Source organism: Phalacrocorax carbo, chromosome 2, assembly GCF_963921805.1.
Source record: "Phalacrocorax carbo chromosome 2, bPhaCar2.1, whole genome shotgun sequence".
Taxonomy (NCBI): domain Eukaryota; kingdom Metazoa; phylum Chordata; class Aves; order Suliformes; family Phalacrocoracidae; genus Phalacrocorax; species Phalacrocorax carbo.
Genome location: NC_087514.1, coordinates 139,411,257 through 139,437,503, shown reverse-complemented (window position 1 = coordinate 139,437,503; position 26,247 = coordinate 139,411,257). Strand labels below are relative to the sequence as shown.

General features: G+C 43.0%; 1 protein-coding gene and 1 long non-coding RNA gene across 6 annotated transcripts in view; one reads left to right on the top strand and one right to left on the bottom strand.

Moving 5' to 3' along the window:
* Positions 1–1,024: 1,024 nt before the first annotated feature.
* LOC135312084 (uncharacterized) lies at positions 1,025–20,459 on the bottom strand. Its single transcript, XR_010371739.1, has 5 exons — positions 20,028–20,459; positions 14,169–14,278; positions 11,328–11,456; positions 5,674–10,843; positions 1,025–2,553 (listed from the first exon to the last, which is right to left on the bottom strand). It is a non-coding gene; the product is annotated as an uncharacterized LOC135312084 (long non-coding RNA).
* Positions 20,460–21,202: 743 nt separating this feature from the next.
* The window catches only part of GLCCI1 (glucocorticoid induced 1), a 59,496-nt gene continuing 54,451 nt past the window's right edge, over positions 21,203–26,247 (top strand). For all 5 annotated transcript variants that reach the window (XM_064444547.1, XM_064444546.1, XM_064444550.1 and 2 more), the window contains exon 1: positions 21,203–21,665. In XM_064444547.1, coding sequence (XP_064300617.1) covers positions 21,203–21,665 — 463 coding nt within the window. The remainder of the gene's footprint in view (positions 21,666–26,247) is intronic.

Here is a 26,247-nt window from a genome sequence, read left to right as displayed (position 1 = left end):
ATTAGAGACCTTTTGGGCACTTTCTGCCTGTTGTTGTCATACTGGGATCTGTAAGAATAACCTCAGATGAGAGCTGATCTGTTCTAATATGATTATAAAGTAGCTGTAAGTACTCAGGCTTGTACAGTTAATTTTTTAAACATTTTTTTCTTCCTTTTTGCCATATGAAAGCGACACTCATAATAACTCAATGGGAGTGCTGTTATTATTATTATTAAAAAAGCCACATGAATATACCTGCACATATCATATTAAGTATCATGAAATTCTCCCCCATCTATTTTTCAGTTACAGTAATCTTCAATAGTTCTTGCAGCAACAGTATGGGAAAGTTTAAAGTAAACTTCAATGAAGTTTACTTTCTTAACAAACATGTTTTGAATACTCTTCTACATCACCTTTGAACTGACCTGATGCAGGTTAGTCCTCTTCTAGATACCTTGGTTCCAAAATATCTAACTACTTGCAAATGCAAATAGGAAATGGTGGAGGATGCTTTTTCATCTTAAAATAACTTTAAAAAAATCTCTCTTACAGTCTCCATGCACTGATTATTCTTTCACTTTTCCTTATCAGACTGTTTTCCATTTAATTTTAGTTTCCCTGTTTCTGGATTCAATTTCCCCTAGCTTCATCTTTGTGGCATACTTATCCTGCCGCAAGCTGTTCCCCAAGGTTGTGGATATCTGCTTTCCAGTCTAACTGCAGAGGTAACTGCTCTGAAGGGCACGATCACCTTTACCGAAGGGCTCACTGACGGCTCCTTCTCTTGCATTTCTGCATATTTTCAAACAGTAAGGTTAGCTTTGTCAATATTTTCATACTCTGCGGCCTCTCTCCTGCCTTTCTATTTCTTAAAGGTCACAGGTTTCTTCCCAAATAAAGCACATTAATGTTTTTTTTTTCTCATTCCACCGTAGGTTCACTCCCACTTTTGGCATCTATTATATCTTTTGATGGCTCCCAATGGAGTGGATACTCACAAGTAGCATCAGATATTAAAAACAAAAATGAGATTTACAAATAAGTTTTACAGAATGTTCTTCCATGTAATCCATTTCAGAAAAAGCAGCAGAAATTAAAGGTTTTAAATACGCAAAACCCAGACAGGTATCCTGTAGTACCATAAGCAGGACCATAAGCAACAAAGAAATCCACTTTTAAAACACAGAGTATATACAAGACTATAGAAAACAAAACATTCAGCATATGAAGAGAGTACTTGTGGATGTTTTTGGCTAGATCAAATCCCAAAAGTTGACAATAGGAGTTCTTCCAGAACTGCATTTAGATGACACTTTCACAAAAAACAGTGGAGCAACAATAGAATTCTGTCTACATTTCTGCACAATTGCATCATCTTCCCCACTCAAAAGTCTAATTCCCCCAAACGTTTCCCTGTCTTCAAAAGGAAAACAGTGGCCAAGAAGAAAGCCCAAATGAACCCACTTAGTGAGGACTGAAAATACGTGTTTGCAAAGTGGAGACGTATATATTAAAAATGATTTAAAATGGCTTCAGAAATCAGAGAGAGTCTTTTGGTCTTCACTTCTTTCTAAATAAGAATAACAAATTGCAAAATATGCAAGGCTGGATCATATTAGAGAATTCTCATAAATTATATATTACATAGTTGGACATTAAAATGTTAATACAGGAAAGCTTCAGAGTATGGGTTTCCAATTTCCACGTTATGAATTTTTGTCAGCACAGCTTCCTGTGCTCAGATGACGTATCCTGTCAGTGCCAGGCTTTTTTCCCCCCAAATACTTAATTGAATTTTAATGTCATGCAGAAACTCACACACCGGTGTTTGGTTGAAAGGCAGTGCTAGAGACCATTCTGATTTTTTGCTCCTAATTGTACCTTTGTGAATTCTTACTGTATTAATTCTTGTAAGCATGTCAAATTTTCTCACTGAAGACTTAGCCACGTGAGCCTTGATTAAAGACATTAGTAGGCATGGAACAATTAAAGTAAGACTTCATCAGAAAGAATTGGTCTGCAGGGAAGAGGAGCCGTACAGTAAGTGTACTGTGTGCTAGCACTTTATTTACAGAGGCCATGCTGATAAAACCCAAGATCAAATCAATATCAGTTTGCCTAAAGAAGAAACTATCATGCCTCATGGATTGAGACACTAAAGTCTTCTTCTTGCCTATTATTCTTAATACACAGCCACTGTCATGGAGCTTAATCAGAATTCATGAAGCTGCTAAACCCGAGGAAGATTATTGATCTTATTAAAGATGTAGCAGCAACAGACTGAGAAGATGGGGCCTCCAGAGGAAGGAGAAGATGGGAGCCTCTGGGGGAAGCCAAAGCAGCTATACTTCACTCGGCGTTTAGCTGGCAGGTTTGCCGCCGCAAGAAACCAGAAGCATTTTTCTTCCATATATCAGGAGCTTGAAAGCCTGGGCACGACCGCCCCATGTTGAGCATCTAAATCTCTTTACCTATAGCTTCTAAGTACGCCTTCCTGGTCATCATCAACAACGTTTTAATTAACTTTGAAGACTCAATTCCTTCTTCAGTTAATCCGATCTAATGCCACTGAAAAAAAAAGGAGTGGTATAAGTGTAATGTAGCTGGATGGGAATTTAAAAATTGTAGATTACAAGGATATTACAGATGGCCTAATTTGACTGACACAGCTGGTACTAACACAGAGAGAAATCATCTAGGTGTACTTTTGTATCCTAGGGGTTTTTTTTGCTGTACTCTTTTTAGAGTGCAAATTAATTGCTATATTTATAGAAACTGTTGAGTGATAACAGTGGAACTAGAACTGTGCAAATTATTTTTTTCAGATCAGTTGCCAAACTAAAAAGTTAAATAAAATTTGTTTAGACTGACCCAAAATAAATTTTTTGATTTCTCCTGATGAAAATAAAGCCTGAAAAAGTCCCAATTTGAGTAAGTTGTTCCATTTGACAGGAAGTTAGCTATTTTATTTAGAGGTACCTAGAACAAGAGGAGTCAAAGGGCTCAACTCACAGAAATTTGGAGTCAGGGGTTCCCCCTGCTGAATAGCTGTGTGGTCACACAGCTTAAGTCAGTGAGATGTGAGAACCTGGGTTAAATTTGGAGGGATCCTCCAGCCTCAGGAGACAGGATTTTTGGAACTGAATCTCCCTCAGTCTCTGCTGCTGCAACTCTTCCATCTTACTTCTGTATAAAATGCATAATAAATATTAGGTCATTTGGGAGCATGCCCATCCCTGTAAGACACAAACTCCTTACTCGTGGCCCTCATTTTTTTCTCTCTGCCAAAGGAGCAACGGGATGGAAAGAAGGAGGGCAGAGAAGGAGAGGCACTGGCTCTTGCATCCCTTCCCCAGCCGAAGAGGGCAGAAGAGCCTGCAGCTGACACCTTCAGGGCGATGACCTGGAGCTCCTCCTAACCTTCTCCCTACCCTGCTTGTGAAGGTGCTGCTCCACCCTGGGTGTTTAATTATATACACAAAATGCACCAGTATCAGGAGCAGGGACTGAGAACCCCACCCAGGAAAAGCTAATAACATGGTAATTAGAAGACTAATTCAGGAAGGAAATTAAAAATCTGAATTCAAATAATCTCATGAAGAGGAAGATCTTGAATACACAGCACCCATGTTCTGCATCATTCAAGTGCCAGGCACTGCATCAAAAGAGGCACCAGCCTTTCTTTTTCTGCTTCCAGCTTTATTTATCTAGTGAAAAAAGTCAGCTGAAACTATTTGGCAAATCTGATCCAGATTAAAGGGGGGAGACACACACACACTAAAACCAGTACTCCCAATAATTACTGTAGTCATCTAAAACATTCACCCAGCTGAACACCACAGTGGTATTCTTACAGCACACCTGTGCAGGCAGGATCGTCAAGCTAAACTGGAATTAATTTTATCTCTCTGCAGCAGGTGAAAATTAAAAACAGAAGGGAGTAACACAGGTCTCTTGGCCAGCAATCACTCTCCCGATAGCAGGTGACATGCAGCTGCTCTTATCGGGGTAAAAGCTACAGCCAGAGAGGTAGGAAAGAATTTTTGGGTTCATTCTCATTGCAGAAGATGGCAGGTTGATGTTATGTCTGCAGGAACTGTGCGATGAGCTGTGCCACTGGGAGGAATCCTTTCTGGCTCCCTACTCTTTCCAGAAATCATAGAACCATAGAATCATTTAGGTTGGAAAAGACCCTAAAGATCATTGAGTCCAACTGAAAACCTAACGCTGTCAGGTCCACCTCTAAACCGTGTCCCCAAGCACCACATCTACACATCTTTTAAATACCTCCAGGGATGGTGACCCAACCACTTCCCTGGGCAGCGTGTTCCAGTGCTTGACAGCCCCTTCAGTGAAGAAATTTTTCCTAATATCCAATCTAAATCTCCCCTGATGCAACTTGAGGCCGTTTCCTCTCATCATATTGCTTGTTATTTGGGAAAGGGACTGACACCCACCTCACTACAACCTCCTTTCAAGTAGTTGTACAGAGTCATAAGGTCTCCCCTGAGCCTTCTTTTCACCAGACTAAACAACCCGAGTTCCCTTGGCAGCTCCTCATAGGACTTGTTCTCTAAGCCCTTCACCATTTTCGTTGCCCTTCTTCGCACACTCTCCAGCACCTCAAAGTTTTTCATGTAGTGAAGGGCCCAAAATTGAACACAGCATTTGAGGTCCTTCCCATTGCAGGGTGCCCTTACACGCTGGCCCAAACAGTTCTTACTCCTCCAGTGAGAAGAGAGGGGGGCCCAAGCATTTGCGCCCCCTGTTTGTCCTCCAGGAATCCATCATCACAACCAAGCAGTGAGTGGGACTATGGCTGTGCGTGTGCTTATATGCTGTGCAAAGAGCTCATGGTGTGCTTGAATTTCATGCCAGTGACATATTCCCCAGAAACCATGGATCAGGTTAGTCTTTCAGTTCCACTGTGTTATTATGGTAGTGTCATAGCTTATTTTTTCATCTACAATTTATATGTTCTATATTTATGATCTATCCAACCTATCTGAGAGACTTTTGGTTGGAGATACAGCTTCAAAAAGAAAGAGACTAGAAAAATGCCATCTCAATCTTATCAAGCTAGGTAAAGTATTTACGGAGCATGCCCCATTGCGAAGATGAATTTTGTTGTGATTTTCCTACATTAGAAAACCAAGGTTTTGCCTCTTACAATCAACCTTGATAGTTTCTAGGGAGTGAGGACTGATCTCAGCTTGCAGCTGTGGATCCAAGTGTGTCAACCCACATATGCCATGTATGGTTTAAGCAAATCATTTCATGCATAATGTTTACCATCCATGTCAACCTGAACAGTTACGAAATTAAAATTCTGTGGTATTATGGATTCACTGGGCTGATAAAACAATTCTCAGCCTGGAATCTACTGCAAAAATAGCCAATACTTGTCACAAAAACAGAAGAGGCTGCCCAAACACATGCTATCCTTCCACAATTTTTTGTGTATCACTATACCCCTTCAAAATGCTAACCATGAACATAACTAGAAGTAGTTATAAAGTGTTTTATTTCTAGACGGGAACACTGTTCAGGAAAGGTAGTAGAGGCATAAGGCCATGAGGGTGGACCTCTGAAGGATTTTTTCCTAGGCAAGAAAGGGACCATGATAAAGCACTCTCTGATCTTCTGGATGTGATTGTAAAAAGACCAACGAAGAAAGACACGACTTACCCTGAAGCACAGCAGACACTGTGTTTCCATTGATAATCCATGCAAGTCCACTGAGTGGAGAGCAGTATTAGTCTCACACAAGAAATGAAAGATGATTTTAATGTAGACTGAGAGACTGGAAATATCCGTTCTGCTAAAAATTACAACAGGACAACTGCGTACTACGTAATACCAGCAATAAGGATACTCACAAATGAACACTTCAAAAGGGCAGAATTACCTTAGGAGTTCTTTGCCTTTCCAGAGTAAATGTGCCATAACCACTACCAAAGACATGTTCTAAGAAATCATATATAATTAGAACCATTTCGGATTGATTTTGTAAAGCATGAAAAAGCATCTCATAGGAAATCCATTTACATGTTTTATTGGTGCAAATAGCTACACATTTCTCTGTGTATATCATACGCTCAGTATCTCATGAGGAAAATAAAATGGGGATATAAATCTGACCCTTATCTTCCAATTAATTTCTTGTAGAAGTTTCTTCCTTAAATAAGCTATGGCCTGTTTCAGGACATCCTTATTATGTTGTTATTCTATCAATGTACCGTTGTTATTTTGATAACAGTAGATCAAAATCAAGATTTCTCTTTCCAAACTTCTGATATATAACAGAATAACTTCCTTGGTCTTCTTAAAATCCCATAATTTAATTACTATAAGCACTCCCTTTTCTCTCTGAATCTATATGAATTCATAACAGTGTGCTTTTATAATCAATTTTTTTCTTCTAAAGATTCTGTTTTCCTTGTTCTGCAGAATCCTTTTAATTAAAGCACACCCACAAAAGCTGGAATGTTGGAGGACGATGTTTTCTGGAGCTGCTGCTGTGTGCTCGTGAGTATGCTGCACATCTTGAAAGAAAATGGTAGTTTCACGACAAACCTAAATGTCTTATAACAGCTTGTTCTGTAATTTTAATTTATGCTACTTTTTGAACATGTCAAGTTTTAGTTTATATGTAGGCTCAGCCCAGTACTTTTCTACCGAGCGTGTAAGGCTGCTGTGGGGAGTGATGCACGACAAGCTATGATTTACGGGCAGGTGGGAACTGCCTGAAATACATGTATCTTCATAAGTTATTCCTAAAATGCTATTATTACCTGAACTCTCTCTAGCTTCAGAACTAGATAGCCTTTCCTTCCCTCTGTACTGGAGTAGAAAGGCGGTGGGAGGGAAGCAAAGTTATTTTTTATCCCCGTGACTGTGGAGCTGTTATCACGGACAGTGGCTCCAAAAGCCCACGCTGGCTGAGGGACACATCTGGGCTACTGAGGGCTGTGCTAGCTCTGGGAAAAGCAGGCATTTCCCAAAGAAACTCTGAGGCATCCTCAAAAAGAGGGTGTTGCACTACTGGCCCACTTAACAAAGCTGGTACACAAATACAAAAGGCCTACCTGCCTATTATAAACTTTTAAATGTGAGAGGCGTGTATTCAGACGGCGCTCAGATGTCACAGCGATCCCCATTTGATACATCCCAATGCCTGGATCAAAGGATCAAAGTGATCCCGCTAGTGGATGTATTACAGTTTCTAAATACATTACTTAAACTGCTATTGCAAAAGCTAAACCGATGGAACCTCTGTTCTCATAAGCTTTATAGTTATTCTTTACATAGTGGCTTGTACATAAGACTCTTGTACAGCTATTCCAGTTCTTGAGTGCTTCTAAGGAACTAAGACCAATTAAAATTCTTCACTTGCGTATAATAAAGTAGGATATTTTTAGTGTTACTCAGCATAGCTAACATATATATGGAAAATAGCAATAAAATACTGAAGTTTAAATTTAATAAACTACTCAGTGGGAATTTGTAAATGAGAACTCTGCTTTGGAAAGTTTGCCACTTGAAAGAAGAAAAGCTGTTTTACTTGGGAACCTAAACCTCCACTGGATGGAATATTCCAGCTTTTTGGACTATTGGATGGATAAGCCGAGCTTCTAAATCTTTTCTACCCCCATGTGTCTGATCATTGTCACTGCTAAAATTAAGCAGCAAGAAGCTGAATTTATAGGTATGTAAGAATAATAAGCAGATACGCAAAATGGCGTTTATGGGCTATTTATCACAGGGCTCCGGAGGAAGCAGGGAAATGCCTGGGAGCTGGCAAAACACTAACAGCAAAAGTGGACTTCCACTTGCATAAAACACAGGAATAGGACTTCTAACCTTTTTTAAAATCTCTTTGTGTTAACTGAAATGTTACTATATACTAGGGAGTAACACTTTTGAAAATTTCATTTTGTTTTCATCTACACAGACACGTATTTCCTGAGCGGCAAAAGACAAAAATTGGCTTTCTGGTAGTTGCTTGAAAACTAATCAGTTCCAACACAAATTAATGATATTTAAACTTTGTCACCACCTGAGGATCTTAGTACTATTTATACTTCAGACATAAGATTGGAAAAAGTTTTTTACATATTTGTCACATTGATTCAAATTAAGTAATGACTTCTCCATTTTTACAATCTAAAAATATATTTGCTTTGTAAAATACATTTAATTTAAATTATACTCTCCTGAAATCTTCACACACCTCTGCTGTCTTCTTATCCACTTTATCAGTTCTTTCTTTTTCAAGAGAAGATCTAATCAACAAATCAACATTCTTTCTCCTTCATCCACTCTCCCATTTTTCCTCTCTCTCCCAATCCTTTATCCTGGCAATTCTTATCAGATTTTCATTTTACCCCTCCTCCTTTACCAGTAATCCTGTAATTTTCTATTTGTTTGGGGTTTTTTCCCTTGTTCTTTGTTTTTCTTAACTCTTCATGGCCATCCCAACACACGTAGAAGGATGTCTGTCTCATCCATATTTTTTACAATCCTACATTTGACCTCATTTTGCTTTTGCATTTCTGCTGAGCCTTCCTCCTGTCTATTACTTCTAAAATAAAACAATGCACTGCCTCAAACAATTACCTCGGATGGCTTTCTGCCAGCTTCACCTTCTCCCAAGTTGTCTTTAATTTCGGCTGTGTACGCTCCACTCAGCTCTTCTGAGGTTGCTATTAATGATGTGACTGAATCTCAGGACTCCTTCCACCTCCACAGCCTGTGATGTTACTGATCATACTGTGACTCTGAAATCTTGTTCTCTCCTGAGTCTTCATCTTTTCTTGTTTTCTTTTCCAAATCATTGCCAATTGCTTAACCTTTCTGTCAGACATGGGGGATCTCCATCCTAGCTTTCTCTTTCAACAGATATCTCACCAGGCTTTATTTTTACCTCTTCTTATTCTACTTTGTTTTCTTAGATGATTTCTTGTGATTCCATCAATGCAACTTTCATTCCTACCATGCAAGTTCTTCACTTTTTGTTACACATACCTGGTTTCCCCTTGAGCCTAAAACATTGAAGTCAAGATGACCTTCCTGAATTCTTTCTATGATTTTATCAGCCTGTGTTTTTATCCTTTCCCTGGCATTCTGCTTTACTGACATTTTGAATACAAGTTAGGGGCATCCATTGGGCACTCATCTACAATCTTATCTTGTATCTTACTATGGAGTTCATTGTTCCAAGTGGATGATGCCATCTTCAGTTGCCCGTACATCTCTTTCTCTCAGAAGTTCTTTCATACATGTCTTTCAGGCTTTCTTCTAGAAAACTATCCCCAAAACAGCCTGTAAAAAAACCTATGCAGCCTTCCTTCAAAGTTATCTCAAATCTCAGGAAACTGAGAATTGGTATTGGTCTGCAGCATTTTCTGTGGGGAGTGCTCTTCTTAATTTATTTGTAGATGTGTAAATACATTGTGTGCTACATTCTGCACTATAGATATCTAGTCTATGCTAAATACATACTCTTAACTTCACTCTTGTTCGCTTCTTGTTTTTTACTTCAGTTTCTCTTATAAATATTACAAGCTCTCTTGCTTTAAGACCTGCCTTTTTGGGTGTGCACGGTAACCAGTACAATAACCCATGAGACAACAAAAGAATTTTTGGCTCTACTCACACGGCACTGATGAGAGTTCCAAAACACTTATTCTCCCCAGACACCTGTAGTAGCATATACACAACAATAAGACTCATTATTATGCTAAATAATGTGATGGCAAAAGAGTAATTAAGTTCAAAGATGTCAGACGGATTGAGGCATTACTATTGTAGCATGTCAGCCCATTTCATTGCATTAAAAGAATGTACAAATATAGTTTGAAAATCAAACCTATGCAGTATTGCACACTTCAGTCTAATCAAAACCTTTTCACACTCAGGATTTCACCTGTTTTTCAAATAGTGAGGCAGATAGAGATTCCCACTGCTGCCAGAGCTATATAGATCAGGAGGGGAAGAGGGGATGAAGAAGTATGTATGTTCCATGCATATACAGCGCCAGACGTAATAGGATCACGATTAACCACTAGATCACTCAGGTGCTACAACAGTAAACAGGAAAAACAGTTGAAGTTGGTTAGGGAATATCTTGAATTTAATTTCCTAAAGGTGTGAGAATCCCAGGGCATTTCAGATTGGCATATTCTAATTTTATATAAAACCAAAAAAACCCTGAAATATGAAAGTCAGGCCCACTGGATTGCATAACGTACAAATCACTTCAAGAGAGTTCAGTGTGAAAGGTGATATGAAAGTGCAAGTTGTTAACCACCGTTGCAGCTGACTGAGCGTTTTGTTTATTCTCTAACCAGATTCTGCTTCAGGAGTCTGTACCACAACTAATTAACCATAATGCTTTATAATTGTATAAACAGAATATATAATAGATCTGTATGATGTATAATTAAGTCTGCCCTTAAGGAAAGCTTTTGCAAGACAAACCATGTGCTCTTTGAGAACTGCCTCTTTATATTCTTGCTTATAAGGCAGGCGTATTTCCCTGCCAGCAGAACTTGGGGAACATTCTAGAAAATAATGTTCGTTAAGGCTGGCCAGATGTTTTCTTGCAGGACTGACTACTGGGAGCCTCATCTCCGAAGCTGAGGTGGTTGCAGCTGCTTTTGCTCCTTCCTTTATGCAGCCTGCGGTGAGGAAAGGGGCTTTGGTACAGAAATTTGTCTGATTTAAAAAAAAAAATCAAGCTCAATTGCTGTTGCCATGCAGTAGTCACTTGTTTAATCTTGGGTTTTGCTGGCCTCGCTTTCTGTATTTTTGTGTGTATTAAATTCTAGGCTCAACTCCATTATTGCTCCTGGACCTGCAAGACAAGAACAAAACCCCAAACAAACATGAATATTTTGTTTCTGAATTATGACCCATAAATAAGCACAGCCCGATGTGGTTAGAGGATCGCCATTCTCCCGTCTGGTGTTTGATGTGCTTGTCGTTCCCATGAAATAAAAAGGACACGTAGGAGTTCAGGACACCTGCGGGGACCAGACATGTGATTTCATTAGATGAGGGCCTGCTTCCTTGAAGTGACAGGACAGGCAACATCCATCTTTAAGTCCCATTCAAGCAAAGGTGTGAAAGTGCCACATCACCCCTGCATGGGGACCGGAGCTTTGTGTGTCCCAGGCTGTGGCTGTTAGAGAAGTCTTGAAATACCAGGCTTAGCAGAGCTGATTCAGTCCAGTGAAGGATTGCACTAGACTGTTTTCACATAAAACCTGTCATTTTAAGATGCCATTTTAAGACCCAGCAGCCATCCAAGCACCCCAAGATGAGAAACTCCCACCTACTTAGTACTCTGCTGATGGTCTACTTGAAGATCCACTTCCAAGGACCACTGTGCCTTGGGGCGCTGGTTCACACTTTGGATATCTTAAATGTATACCATAAAAGAAGTTAATATGAAGATAAGTTGTTTGCTGAAAGAAAGAAAAGAAAAGAAAAGAAAAGAAAAGAAAAGAAAAGAAAAGAAAAGAAAAGAAAAGAAAAGAAAAGAAAAGAAAAGAAAAGAAAAGAAAAGAAAAGAAAAGAAAAGAAAAGAAAAGAAAAGAAAAGAAAAGAAAAGAAAAGAAAAGAAAAGAAAAGAAAAGAAAAGAAAAGAAAAGAAAAGAAAAGAAAAGAAAAGAAAAGAAAAGAAAAAAGAAAAGAAAGAGTGAGCAGAGAGCAGAAGCCTCCTCGGTCTAGCCACCACTCGGCTGAACGGGAGGCACAGGTTCACATTACATTCCTCTGGAATGATAATCATGCCCTTCCTCAAGCCTGACACACCACTGGGAGGATTATCTTTGCATGTCAGCCTAGATCCTTCTCACTGATAAAGCTGCTGTATCTCAGAAATATTTGGCAGGACATCGCCATATACACAGAGGAGCTGACTCTCCTAACCTCAGAGGCTTGGTATGGGGAGTAGTCTGTGTCAGCTCTTGTACCCTCCAGATCAACTCTACAGATCACCTATGTAGCTTGTAGAACAAAACACACAATTTCCTTGGGGAGCTTTGAGGTGGTTTTATTAATTGTTTCCCAAACCTTCTGAGGTAACATTTTTAAGGTTACAAGCTTTTTCTTCTTGCATTGCTTTCCCACCCACATCCATTTCTGAATTCAGAGCTGTCTTCTGTCCCCTTGTGAGCTCAGTCACAAAAAAATTCTTCTTTCCCTCTCCTCCTTTCCAAAATTAAGTGATACAGCTTCTTCTACCCTTTCAGGATCTTCAGCACTTCTTACTCCCTTTATACTTCTTATGATGAGTTATCTCACGTATCATTCTCTTTCCAAATACACTTTCTGTTTAACATCCCCTCTTACATAACGGAGATACGCTGCCTGCTGGAAGAGCCAAACCTGTAACTCAGTACTATAGGAGAAGGTCTTCCCCTTGAGACGTTTCATCCTGGCCTTGTAATAACCGAACAATTACATCAAAGAGTTCAGTTTCTCCATGGTGAGACTGATTTCAACTGTTTATTTGAACGTGGTAGTTCTATCTCCACCATTAGTGGTTACATAACACCTCAAGCATCAGGGAAATTATGGGTGCCCCCATCTACCTGGCAGGTCAGTCCAAGTTTGCACATGACATACTTGGAAAGAATTTCTTCAAGTAATATGTGCACTTTTTGTGATTTAAGACTTTGAAGAATCTGAAGAGGTACTTCACTGGAACTGTCCTGATCGCTCAAAGAAAGAACTCTCTTTCTGGGCAAGTAACACATATAGATAGATTTGCCAAATAACACTTCTCTTTCCAAGGACCCATAAATCTCAGATTACTTTTGAGACTTATAAATGTTGCAATAATGTTGTTCTTGATTACAAGCAAGACTGTAACAGCTCTGACTGGTAGTGATTCCATAATTATGTTTGATTACAGACATGCTGCTACTGTATCGATGCAAAGGGGTTATTTGTTGCCTTCTATCAGTCTCCTGGATTCCACTGGAGACCAAGAGCATGCCATGCCAGCATACACAGCTTACTCAGCTGCCTTCCTCAGAGCTTTGTCACTAAAGCGTAGCATTTAATACCTGTGATAGTCAGGTGTCCAAAACCTTTAATGGAACTGTAATTAAAACACTATGTAACTATATCCTTGATGGCCATCTTCTAAGGCGATCCTGAATTTCAGCAACTCTAGAGGGCTCCATCTTGGAAATAAAGTTTTACTTCACAGTGCAGGGGCTAAGGTTACTCATGCCTTTACTATATTACCATTACAGCAAGAACCAAAACAACAATGAGAAATAGAGAAAAACTATATCTGTAACACTGTCCGTGCTTTCTACTACTACAGAACTTAAAAAAGGAAATGCTCCATTAAGTCAAGTAGCCCTACTTCTGTCAGTGAACAACAAAAAAAATCATGCCTTACAGTTTATTCTCCAGTGCTCTGTTCATTTGGTATTAAATGACTCATGGAATAAGGTTTCCACCTCTCCCTGTGGGAGATTATCCCAGCTGCTGAGACCTACTAGCAGTTCCCTTTCCTTCGTCTCTCTGTTAATGATGCCTAAGTTTTGCATTCTATTTTAGTTTGGGATGTAAAAGCTACAAAGGAAATTCACATCCCCAAACCTGCTTTTAAATGCAATTAAGGCTGTGACATGATCCCACAAACCCAAGGAAACATGCAGTTAAAATAGAAATGCATCATATATTTCACTTAAATACTGTGCCACCTCAACGGTACCCTTTTAAGCTAACTGCATGTTTCCTTGTTTTTACAGATTTGTTCCTTAGTGTTATGTAAATGCACTTTTATTGTATGTAAATTAGCATTAGGCAACGTGTTAAAGCCTGTTTTATAGCTGTCACACCAACAAACCACATTTACAAGTAAATATTTGTTCTACAGGCTAATATATTACCTGCCTGGAAATAATAATTATTTCCAGCATTTCTTCTCAGTGCCCTGACTCTGCTCTGGCCCCATAACCTGTTGTATGCACAGAAGTTCTCAAAATGCAACATCCTTATTAAGAGTACATCGCTTACAGAGTAGCAAACCCTAAAATTCTTTAAACAATGTGGCTCTCTAATACATTTTGTTCTTATTCTTCTTGCCAGGCTGCACAATCTATTTAACAAGAGAATATTCTCCTGTTTTGAAGATGTAGAGACAGCCTGTTTACCTCCCAGTCACGGTTGTGGAGTCCACTGTGTCACTCAACAGCGTCCCATCTGGCTGGTAAAGGAATAGTGGTGACAAGCTCCAAATAAAGTTTGGTGCTGTTTGTTGCACCTAGGAAGACAGACAGAGGCTTTATTTGTGAGAAAAAGTGAAGTAGGATAAATAGACAGGCGGAAGAAATCCAGAGAACGACTCTCTGAAACAGAGGTTGGAGTTCCCAAACCTTCTAAATCAGTATTGTCAAAATGTACCCTTATCCACACCAGCGCACACCCAACAGCTAGGGCACCGGTCGGGGCATTCACGGATAATGCAGTTCAAAAAGAACAGCAAAAAAACCAGGTATAGACCAAATCAAAAAATCTTAATGGAAAGATGTCAGGGACTCTACTATCAGACACTTATAACTGTTTTAATGGATCATAATGGCTTCAAATCTACCTCGTTAAGGGAACGCTGCTCATTTAAAAAGTAAAATGCCATATAAATCAAAGTATTACACAGCATATTTATGCTTTCCTAATATCCTTAGCAAGGTAACTGCTCACATGAAATGGTGCCTTTCCCTTCATTTATTTTGTTTGGTATGATTAGTAATAAATATGACAATATAAATGTATTCAAATTGCTACTGGCTTTTGCTTACTGTTGTTATATTTTCCATTCAAGATACTGTTTTTGGACATACTTAACACAGAGTACCTAAGCTACCCCGAAAACATAATATGTTTCCTCACAAATGGTTTTATGATGTAGCATGAGGGTGTTTTTATAAATATGAAGAATTATTTTTACTATGTCCTTGCAAGATGAAGGGTTGCATTATTTAACTATTATTATTGATATCTTACAGATAAGACACTGGCAAGAGAAATTAAGGTAAAAAACACTAGAAGTGTCCATTACTTTTTGATGCCTTGGGTTATCAGAATGCTTGGCATGTTACACTGTTTCATTAATTTACTGCACTGTATCAATCAGCTTCACTTTGGTGTTCAGCAGCCCCACAAATATGGCCTCAGGTGTCCTCATACTGATCACCAAACCTGCAAAACCCCTCAACTGCTCCTGTGAAAGGACTTGGGCTCATTGGCAGCTGTGCCAATTGGATTTTTTTTACCCAGATGGTGAACTGGGGAATGGAGATGGAGACGGTGATTGAGTCAAGTGACTGAACTCGAAACAGTAACATAGGGCAGGATTGCAGGGCTGGAGAAAACTCAGCTTCTCACGGGGTACAGTCTGATATGGTTGACTTGTTAGCTAAAGGAAAGTGTTGAATGGAATTACCTGTACCAACAGATAGTTGGTACTCCAGCCTGAATGAGGAGCCTGGAAAGAAGGATTGGTGATTTTAGCTGTGAGTTGAATGTTCGCCTTTATATTAAAGCAGACGCCTAAGGAATACATAATTCAAAAGTCCCAAGTGGTTGGCCTATTTTCCTGAAGAAGAGAAGAGGATGTAGCAGCAGGTCTGATTCCAGATGAGATAAGATTCTGTTATAACAAAAGTAATGCTTAATGGGCAGGTCCTTGTTTAACTGAGGTATTCAGTATCACAAAAAAGCTTCTGGCAGACAGGAAAAAAAGACAATTATCCAAAATGGTATTCAATTTTCTTAAGGGAAAGTCTTATGGTTCTTATTCTGTAGTTTCCTGTTCATCATGCAGTCCTCACTCATAGCAACAATGCTGTGCACTGAATGAAATAAAGTAACAAGTAGCATTTGACTAAAAAGACAGCACTCTAATGCCTTTTTGCTGAAATTTGATGCTAAACTTAATTCTGAAATTTTCCAGTTTATGAGTATTCATAAATACTAATTTGACCTAGTATAAATACTGTTTGGCTCCATAGGTCTAACATTCCTTTATTTAATGCCCTTTCCCCATCTCCAGGAAAACAAAGACACAAGGAAAGGAAATCTAACACTTGACAACATGTTTGGCCCTAAATTGGATGATCAGCAATGTGAGGGTAAGTGCTTTTCCTTTTGTTGTTGAGATGACTTGATGTAGACTTGAAAGTCATCATGAGTTGGAAGTACTGTAAGTGGCACTGAATGGTGAGACAGACATTTTGCCTGCCTCTACCTGCCCCATTTTGGCTCCTGCTCACCTTTATTCTCTGTGCCTGAATCCTACCCTCTTCCCAAATACCTTCCTTCTTTTTTATATTTTAAAAATGCCTTGTCCTTGTTTTAATGCCTTGCTTCTCTACATTTCACCCAGACTTCTCAACTCCAACCTCTTCCCTGGTGAGTGCTAGCAAAACCAGCAGTGGGGATAATGACTTTGTATCAGGAGCCCTGGAGAATTCAAGGGCACGACTGCAAGCTAAGTCCCAAGAAGCCTGTGGGCAGAGAGTGCTCGGCTGATCTGAGGAGATATCAGTGCCATCAAACATTTGGAGTGATAAAAAGATGGAATGCACTTGACAAAGGCAGTGTCCAGCTGTCAAAAAACCTTGTAGTAAAAAATTCCATATTTTTCCCCCCCATGACTGATTTGTTCGAGCTAGAACTTCTTTTTAAGGCAAAAATGGGCCAAACCCAAAACCAATGCCTCACAGCTTGAGATAGACACTTTCTAGGAAAATTTGCTGCTCCTGCTTTAGCAGAGCTACTCAGCAGCAGAAAGTGGCATTTCCCATGGGAACCCTAACTACAGGGGGCACTCCCCTTCCTGCCTAGGGATGCTGCAAGTGCACAGTGGCAAGCTTATTTTAGAACCAGTTTTATCACTTGAAAGCTGCACCTTGGGTTGTTTGGGGTTGTTCTAGTCTTTGGCCGCAGCTAATACTTTCTGGTGGTCTCTTCCAAAATATTACTCAGTGGTAAGAACTTCATCTTGTTATTTCTCTCTTCCCAAATGTAATATTCCCAGTTATACAACTGGGAATGAAGATATACAGCTTCATTACAAATACGTGAAATACAGGGAATGGATCTGAAGATACACAAAGGTAAATGCACCCTTTCTCATTAGTATTTTGTGGTAGGTGCTGTGTGAAAACTTCAGAGGCAGTCACAAAGGACACATTTCTAAGTGGAATGGGCAAAGGGCAGCAAAGAAAACATAGAGGGAGATAAGAGAGAAATAAAAATACTGAAACAAGCAGGTAGATGCACTGGGAGGAGAGTGCTGATGGCCTTATGCCCAGGTAAGTGCCTAGAAACAAAAGGTATGCCCAGTTTTGAAGAGTTTTTCCTCTCTAAAACCTTCAAGTAGGAAAAAACTAAGGATTAGGGTTGCACCATGTGTGGTGACTGCCTACACCTTCCCAGTTTCCATGCCTCATGGCACTCAGGTAAACCCATTTCTGCCCCTGAGAGATGAACCCGTTAGTAATTGCTAATAGTAGAAGAGACGTGTAGCTTTGTTACGCACTTGCCTCTTGTTGCCCCGCTCCTTGAGTTCATTCCCTTGCTCCCACACTCTTGCTGTGATGTATAATTTCCACTGCTTTCAGGATGCCTCTCCCAGAAGCTGTGCTAAGGATGCCCATGTCTTCAAAAGGATTTAAGTTTCAGAAATACCCATCACCTCCAGTGTAAACTCCCTTAAGCACACGCCATCTGACAAAGTAGTTTCTTAAAATGGAAATGAGAAGCAAGAAATGCCTATTATGTGGCTTTTGAAAAGTTGTCTCAAGGTATTTAAGGCAAACATGGGTTTTTGAAAGATACGAAGATTCTGATAGGAGCTCAGGTTTTGCTTCACTTTCCCTATTATGTCTTCTGCTGAATATTATAGGGCAACGGTACTCCCTGAGGGAAGTCTTCTGAAACCTAGACCAAAAGCATAATGAAAAATTCAGCAGTTGGCATACCACTTCAAAATAAGGAAGACTGAAGACTACTTTCTTCACCTCTCCCAAAATCACTGTTTCCTGGGTACATGACGCAGTGTTGTTATACTATGTACGCTAATTCTAGTTAAGACAGGGATGAAGATGGAAATAACTTTTGGGGAACGAAGTCTCCCCTGTACAGCTGTTGACGTGTCTGGTCACAGTTTGTCTGGAAGTGGCCCCAGTGGACTTTTTCTTCACTTGCTTTGAAGGCTATGCAGGTGGTGTCAGTTCGGTTTGGACTGTAAGGTTACAGCATGGTCCTTGGTTTGTTTGGAAAGGAAGGCTTGCTACTGCTATTTTACACTGCCATGTCCCATGGATCAGGGGGTTGTTTTTGTTTTGGGGCTTGTGGGGTTTTCTGTGTCACATGTTTACCTTGTCTTTATGCATCTATTCTTCCTATTCCAATATCTCACTTGTTTTGATGGGGAAGGACATGATGGGGGATTGTAGAATAGTGTCTAAATAGCTAAATTCAAGAGTTGTACTAGCTCATCTTTACTTTAATCTCATATAACTCTGAGCACTGGCAATAGCTGCAACGTATCAGCTATTGTCCTGGCTGAACAAAGATGCACCTTCTCTCTCAGCTGACACCAGATGATTTTCCATTTGTAAGACATTACTGTATCAGCAATGTTATCTGACAAAATTACGGATGCAGGAAAATGTGCTTACTGTTTAAAACACTACTAGTATTAGTGTGGGCAGAATTCTACAGGTGAATGCTTTCCAGCCATTTTGAACCCAGTGCAGTGAAGCAGAAAAAATAAACTAGATAGACTTCATAAGCTGTGATTAAGCACAGTGCAAAACCCTTGGGGGAAAAGCCTCTACACCACAGTTATACAAACAAATTTGGCTCATGCTAGCAGAAAAAAAGAAGACCGGACTAATGGAAAAATACGTGGTTGCTGATTTTTCTTAAAATTAATTTATACAAGTGGCTTTGTTGCCCGAGCACATGTTCATGTGGATGTGAGGTGTATTATTCCAACCCTTTCTGTAACATAACCGCGGTGACTGCATCACATGGTGCTAGTGCAAACAAAGTCTCGTTAACAGCCCATGAATAGATGCATTTTCCTAGAACACAGTTTCTCATTGGGGCTATCGACTGGTTCCTGGGCTACCAGGGGACAAGGATAGGTATGGACAGCTTTGGAAGTATATAGAGTAAGTGTAGTAACCTGCAGCGTGCTACAAGACCACTGTGAGTATTTAACACAAAATCAAAAGGAGTACAAGGGATATAGTTAATTCTGTGACACTTTTGCCCGATTGCTGACTGACTTGAAGGCAGTATCTTACATAGAAGAATATAGGTTGTTAAACACCAACCATTCTACCTCTATTGACGTTCTATGTCCTTTTTGTTCTCATAAAGCCTGCGCTTTGAATCTGAGAGGCCATCACACTGAGCAGGCTTCCTCCACAAAGCGAGACCCACTGCATTTTATCTTCACCTCCATTAGCATCTTATTTGCATCAGATCCAACAAAAACACTGCTCTCTTGACGGACTCGGCTCAACTTATCTTTCTGATCTTACAGCCATTTATTTTCTTAGCTATTGAGCTACTCATCTTAATCTTTATTTTCTTTCTGTCCCATTGTCTTGCGCTATCAATTAATCTAGTGGGAGCTCTTTCTCCTGGAACAAAAGCACTTTTCTTATTATCACTGTAAAACTTTTTATTTTTCTCTTGACGTTCTCCGGTAAGTGTCTTTGGACATACGTTAGGGAAAAATTCGTACAAATTCTATATACGCTTACGTAAAATGATGAAACTACACTTAATGAGAATTTGAAGAACATCTCGATCGTTGAGCATAAACAAAATTATTGTAAAGGCTTGACAGCCACACACGACGGACGGGACTGAACCTCGTCGCAGGTAACTTTGGCTGTTTCTGAGCCTTCCCTGCACGGGAGCGGAGGAAGCGGGCTGGAGGCAGGGAGGCCTCTGGGAGTAGGGCTAGTGCAGGACGTGGCTCACGGTACCTGCTCTCTGTAGGAAGAAGTCGGCATCCTCGAAAGTCAACCTGAAATTCAGGAGCGCAGCCCGGTACCTCGACGAACGGGCCCCCCACCGGGGGCTGCCGTCCTGCCCTTCCACCGACGGCCAGTACACCCCGGTACCCCCAATTCACACAGACCCGCGGGCTGGGGCACCCCCGCAGCGTCCCCCGGAACCCCTGGGCCGGACCCCCCGCGCCCGGCCGCGCCAGCAGCCGGCAGGCAGGCAGGCGACCCGCCGAGAAGGAAGCCATCTTTACCGGCCGCTTGCGCACCCCGCGCCGGCCGGCCCGGGCGGAGGCAGAAATCGCCCGTTGCCCTGAGGTGGAAGCTCGGCGTGCGCAGCGGCCCCACACCGGGCGGGCCGCCTACCGACGGCTACCAAACGCCGAGCACCGGGCCGCGGCGCGGCTCCCCGCCCCGCCTCCCCGGCGCTGCCCCGCCCCATTCCGCCCCGCCCCGCCCCGCCCCGCCCGCGTCTGCCACATCCCACTTCCCTCAGCCCGCCCCGCCCCGCCCTCCGCCCCGCCCCGCCGCGCGGTGCCGCCCTCTCATTGGTTCAGAACCGAGAGCGACGACGCCGCTGGACAATGGAACCCGACCAGGCGCGGCGGCGGCGCCCAATAGGCGCGCGCGCCTGCCTCCGCTGCCCGTCGCGGCCGGGCGGCGGGGCTGCGCGGTGCCATTCGGAGGCAGGGCGGCGTGGGGAGCGGATGGTGCTGGCCGCGGCTCCGGGGCGCCGGCAGGAGCAGGAACTGGCTGCGCGCGCCTCCCCCCCTCCCCATCCTACCCCCTCCGGCTGCCGGCGCCCTCGTCGCGCCCCGCCGCCGACCGCCGTGAGCCGGCAACGCTGTACGATGTGAGCGGTCGCCGGCCTCGGCAGCGCCCCCGGTGCCCACGACGCTGGGGCGGGCAGCGATGGCCAGAGCCTGGCGTGGGAGCAGCCGCCGTCGCCGATAGGAAGCGCCGGGGGCAGCTGGGCAGGCGGCGCCGAGACTCCCTCGGGCCGTGCAGCGCTTGTCCCGTCCCGCCCCGCCCCCTCCTTCCTCCTCCTCCTCCTTTTCCCTCCGCGGCCGGTGCATGCGGGGCGCCGGGGGCCGAGCTCGGGCCCCCCGCAGCCGCCGGAGCGAGTGACCCGCCGGGTCCTGCGCATCCCCGCCATGTCCTCTTCGTCCAGCTCCTCGCAGACCCCCCCGTCCCACCACCAGCCCCCGCCGCAGCGGATGAGGCGCGGCGCTGCCGGGTCCCCCACTGCCGGCGGCGGCGGCACGGCCGGGGGCGCCGGTAACGGCGCCGGGGGAGGCGCGGCGGGGACCAGCCGGCTGCTCCAGCCCATCCGAGCGACCGTCCCGTACCAGCTCCTGCGGGGCAACCAGCACAGCCCGACCCGGTCCCCCTCCGCCTCGGTGGGCAGCAACACCGGGCCGGGGGGCGGCGGCGGGGGTCGCGGCGGAGGCAGCCCGCCGCCGCCCAGCGCGACGCCGCCGTTGGCGGCGGGAGGCGGCGCGGCGGAGCCGGTCAGGGTGAAGGGCAGGCAGCGGCGCTCGCCGGAGAGCGGCGGCGGCGGCAGCAGGAGGAGCAGCTCACCTGAGAGACGGAGCCCCAGCTCCCCGGTGTACAGAGGTAAAGCACCGGGACAAAGCCGGCGTCCTGCTTCCCCGCGCCCCTTCCCCGTCACCGGGGGTCCTGGCCGGGCCCCTGACCGGGGCCGCCCCCCTCCGAGCACCCCCGGGCCCCCCCCCACCCCGGTGTGGGGGGTGCGCCTTGCCCTCCCCCCGGCCAGCGGGGGTGGGAGCCGGGGTCTGCTGGCCACGCCGGGGGGAGCAGCCCCGCTGGGCTCCCGGGGAGCGGGCGGGGGGAGGTGAGGGTGAGCCCTAACCCCCTGCCCAACCCCCGTAGCGGGGCAGGTGCCGTTCCTGGGTTTGACCTGCCAGGACGGCAACTGAGCGGGAGAGATCACCTCATCCCGCCGCCTCCCCCCGGGGAGGGGGCGAGCCCTTAAATGTCATCCTCCTCCTCCTGGGCCGAGGTGGAGATCCAGCTTGGAATAAACACCCCCGTCCTCCCCCCGCGCCGGCCTCGGAGGAAGCACCTCCCCGGCGGAGCGGGGGCGAGTCCCCCCTCACCGCCCCCGGGGGGCCGCCGGCGGCTCCCCCCTCCCCAGCCCGGCCCCTCGGCGAGGGGAGCAGCCAGGGACCCCACGGCGCTGCCCCCGCTCCCTGCTGCCCTCGCACACGGGCTCTGGAGGCGGGGGGGTGTGCCGTGGAGGGACGGGTCTGAAATTCACCCGCTTCCCTGTCTACAGGTGTAATTATTAAGTACGGGTTGTTAATGGGTTAGGTTTATATATAGGGTGTCACAGCCCAGTTCCGAAGTGTGTGTTAAAACCGAGCCTCAAATGCTCTTCCTTTCTGCAGAGCTCAGCTTCTTACAGGCTTGCATTTTTCTAACGTGTTGAAATATGTAATGTTTTCAAGCCCAGGCTCCAAAACAGAGAGGAAATTCCCATATTGAGATGCCTAAAAACAAATAGTACAGTCTGCCTCCTTGTGATGTTTAATACTGAATCCTTGAGACTGTAAAATAATTAAAAAAAATAAACAAAACCAAAACCCAACGTAGCCAAAACAGGCCTGTAAAGTTCAAAATGTAAAATTGATTCCCAGCAAGCCCAACTCAACCTGCGTCAGGCTGTCTGTTAAATTATTGAATGTGTTAAAGTGGCAGTGGCCATCTTACCTCCCACCTTCCCCCATCACTCCAGCAGTTGAATGAATCGGACTAAATGCACTTTTTATGTTTTCCTGCTGTAGCTATCAGGTATCACACATCTCTTTCTGGGAACACTTATGTGGTTCAGCACCCCTCGCCTGTTCTGTCCCTTCCTTAAGTCCTGCTGGGTTTCACTTCTGTGGCAAATTGTGGTCTGTGTTGGTTGCCAATGTGTTTTGTAGCAGTGGAATCTGTTACCTTCTCCCCACCCCCTTTTCAGTTTTTATGTGTAGTAAAACCTTACAATCTGTAGTATTTGTAACTTCAGCAAAGCTCTGTCATCAGAACGGCCCTAGGACATGGGCAGCGTTTTGCAAACGAGCAAAATGTCACTGCTGGTTATGCATGGGGTTAATTTACCTTATACAGTATTTGTGCTTATGCAGATGACCACATTTGTTGTATTATAACGTGAACAGAGGTACTTCATAACTTATTTCTCAAAAAGATTATCTATTTATGCAGAAGTTTTTGCATTCTTGAAAATGGAACTGGGCTTCAGTGGTTTTGCTTCACTCAAGCCCTATTTAAAATTTTAAAGATCATGTTTTTCCCACTGTATGAAATACTAAATGTAGATTTCATTTTTTTTTCCACGTTCTTTAACCTTTGGAGAATGCTAATGGGAAACCGGGCAAACAAAAAAAAACCTGGTGGATAGGAATAGTGATGGTGCTGATGATGAATACTGTAAATAATTTAATTGTGGGAACCCAGAGGAAAACATTGTAGTGGTGCAGTGTATAAAGGTCTACGCTTAAGTTGTATTGAAGAGGGAGGCATGTGGGCAGTTACCTGCAAGCAAGGAAAAATACTGCAAAGCTGTGAGGTATTTCATTATTATGTACGAATTTTTTGTTGGAGGGGGAATTTTAATTTTAGAAAGTGGTTTCAGTCGTCTTCATCTGTGGGCTATTTTAGCCTTAATAAATCAGACTATAAATTAGGACTGAACGACTTTTCCATCATTAAACTTGTTTGAGCTTGCCTCACAGCGAACTGCGTTAGCAGCATACACGGCTTGATCCGGTTTAATGAGTGCAACGTATAAAATCATAAATGGTCCGTCAAGAAATGCACCCTGTAATCTGTATGCGCTGCGAGGAATTTGTTCCCCCTCCTCCAGGTCAAGCCAGCTGCTGCTGCAGAAGCTGACATCCTCTAGCAAATCCTGAATGAATGAATGAAAACAACGTGATCGCCCTAATAATGACCACAATTGCACACGTCAACAGCTTTATTTTACCGAAATACAGGCACCATTTTCTAGCAGGCAAGGGTAATAAGATACCCTGTTTCTTCGGTCTTGCACATGAAAAAAGGTTACCACCACCCCCCCAAACCCCCAAAACCTGGAGCTGTTTTTACACAGTCTGGAATATAGTTGTGTGCCACGGGGCAGGATTTTGTCTTTGTTTCCCTGCTTGTTCTCAGCATTTTAGTACATGATGTATGGATCCTGAAAACAATGTTTGTAGTCTATATGGTGGTAGTAGTATATAGAAAATTGATAGCTGAACCGGAGGACTGCTGCAGTAATAATGGAGGACCCGTGAAAAAAAAATGTTCTGTTTTCAGACATGGACCATCTTGCTGCGGCTTGTTAAATAATGTGCTACTCCAGCTATTTATAGTTGTTATCAGCATGCAAGTCTTGGGGAAGCGACTTAAGATTAAGTTTTTTTGTTAGTTTTTCAAAACCATTTCCCACTGCTGTAAAGTGTGAGCCTTAGGCTCTAGATATAATCTTGTTGTTTTCCTCACCAGTGCAGGAGATCTGTTTGTCTTTGGCTCTGCAGTCTGAGTTGGATTGTCTCATGAATATGCTTGTGCGGGAGACTGCTTATGCTTCTGATGGATAGATGTTCTTCTCTTAAGGCACCTGCCCCCTCCCCACCTCCTTTCAGCCTTTTCTAGTGTAGATTCCTTGAAGTGGCTATCCTGCTATGCTATTTTCTTGTGGATATTCTAGTGATTTGCCAGAGGTTCCTTTTATAAAGGGGATTTCTGTGAAAACACTCCAGCTTTGAGCCTCTACAGGTCAGAGCAACTTGCAGGCGTTGACATCACTACTACATGAATGAAAGCAGCGTGCTCTGTTTCTTCTCCCATCATCATCTTTTCTCTCCCTTCTTTCTAGGATGCTGTAAATGTTTTTGTTCTGCAGCAAAACCCTGTGTGTTTAGAACTGAAACTTCAAAAATTTGATTTTATTTTCTTTAAGCAAATTTGGGGGTTTGTAGTTGTTAGGAAACCATCGATCCCAGTATTTGGTTAGTATTGATACTAAATGGATGAGAAATCATGAATGCTATATACTCATTTAAAGGTGCTAAAAAAGAAAAGGGGGGGGGAACTTCTGATATCGTAGGATTAAGCTGCAATGTGAGTCTACTCCTTTCCTCTTTTTTTAAATGTGTGTATTTCTTACTAGTAGGTGGGTTTTTATAGCCTGTATTCATGTTTTGGTGAGTTGGCAATGTAAAAAGTGTTGGGCTGAAGGTAACAACACATGGTTTTCTCAGAGGGAATATATCTATCTGATACATCTCTGATTGCATAAACATAACATCTGCAGAGTGCGAAGCTGCGTGGTTTATGACAAAGGACATTGCAATAAAAAAAAAACCCTTGGACAGGTCAAACAAAACCTATTACTTGTGAACACTTAGGTTCTTCAGAATAAAAGCAAGTTGTTTTCTTTCTTACCTGCATAAAATCAGCAGTTTCTGTTACTATGTAAAGTAGCTTGTAAAAATATGAGAGTGGGTTTCCTGTTTAGTTTGTTTTTCACGTGGTATGTGATGTTTTGTATACAAGGAGGGTGTAAATGACTTCTGCGTGATTCAAGCTCAATATTGCTTTGATTTGTTTAGTGTTAACTCTGGTGGCACTGTAATACTATGCTTCATATTTTTCTAACTTTCACTTACATATTTTATCATACAAATATTTTTCTATATCGAATTTTGGAGGCAAAGGTTAGTTTTAGGGACATCTGAAAAATACTGTAATCGATTTGGTTGTTAAGGGTTCCCAATATCTTTTACTTCCCAAAATAACTCATTAAGCATTGCCAATGTTAGTAAGAGAAAGGAATTAAAATAGATGCAAAACTGCGTAACCCAGTTCCGAGTAATAAGTATGTATGTTGTTACGCTAGTAGATAAAAGGCAAGTGGTGTTGAGGAGTGGAGTAAGACAGACAATACTGCTGATCTCTAGACTTGTAAGGGATATCAGTATTTAAAAAACCAAAATTCAGACTTCAAAGGCAGAACTATTTTAATATCCTGGATTCAAGCCACCCAATATTTTGGCATCATAAGCATTTATACCAGAGATCAAGATGATCTTTCCTTTATTTCTAACAAATGTAGGTAAGGAAGTAATTTTTGTGACGCTTCCTATTTCCTGGTGCCTCAATAATAGCA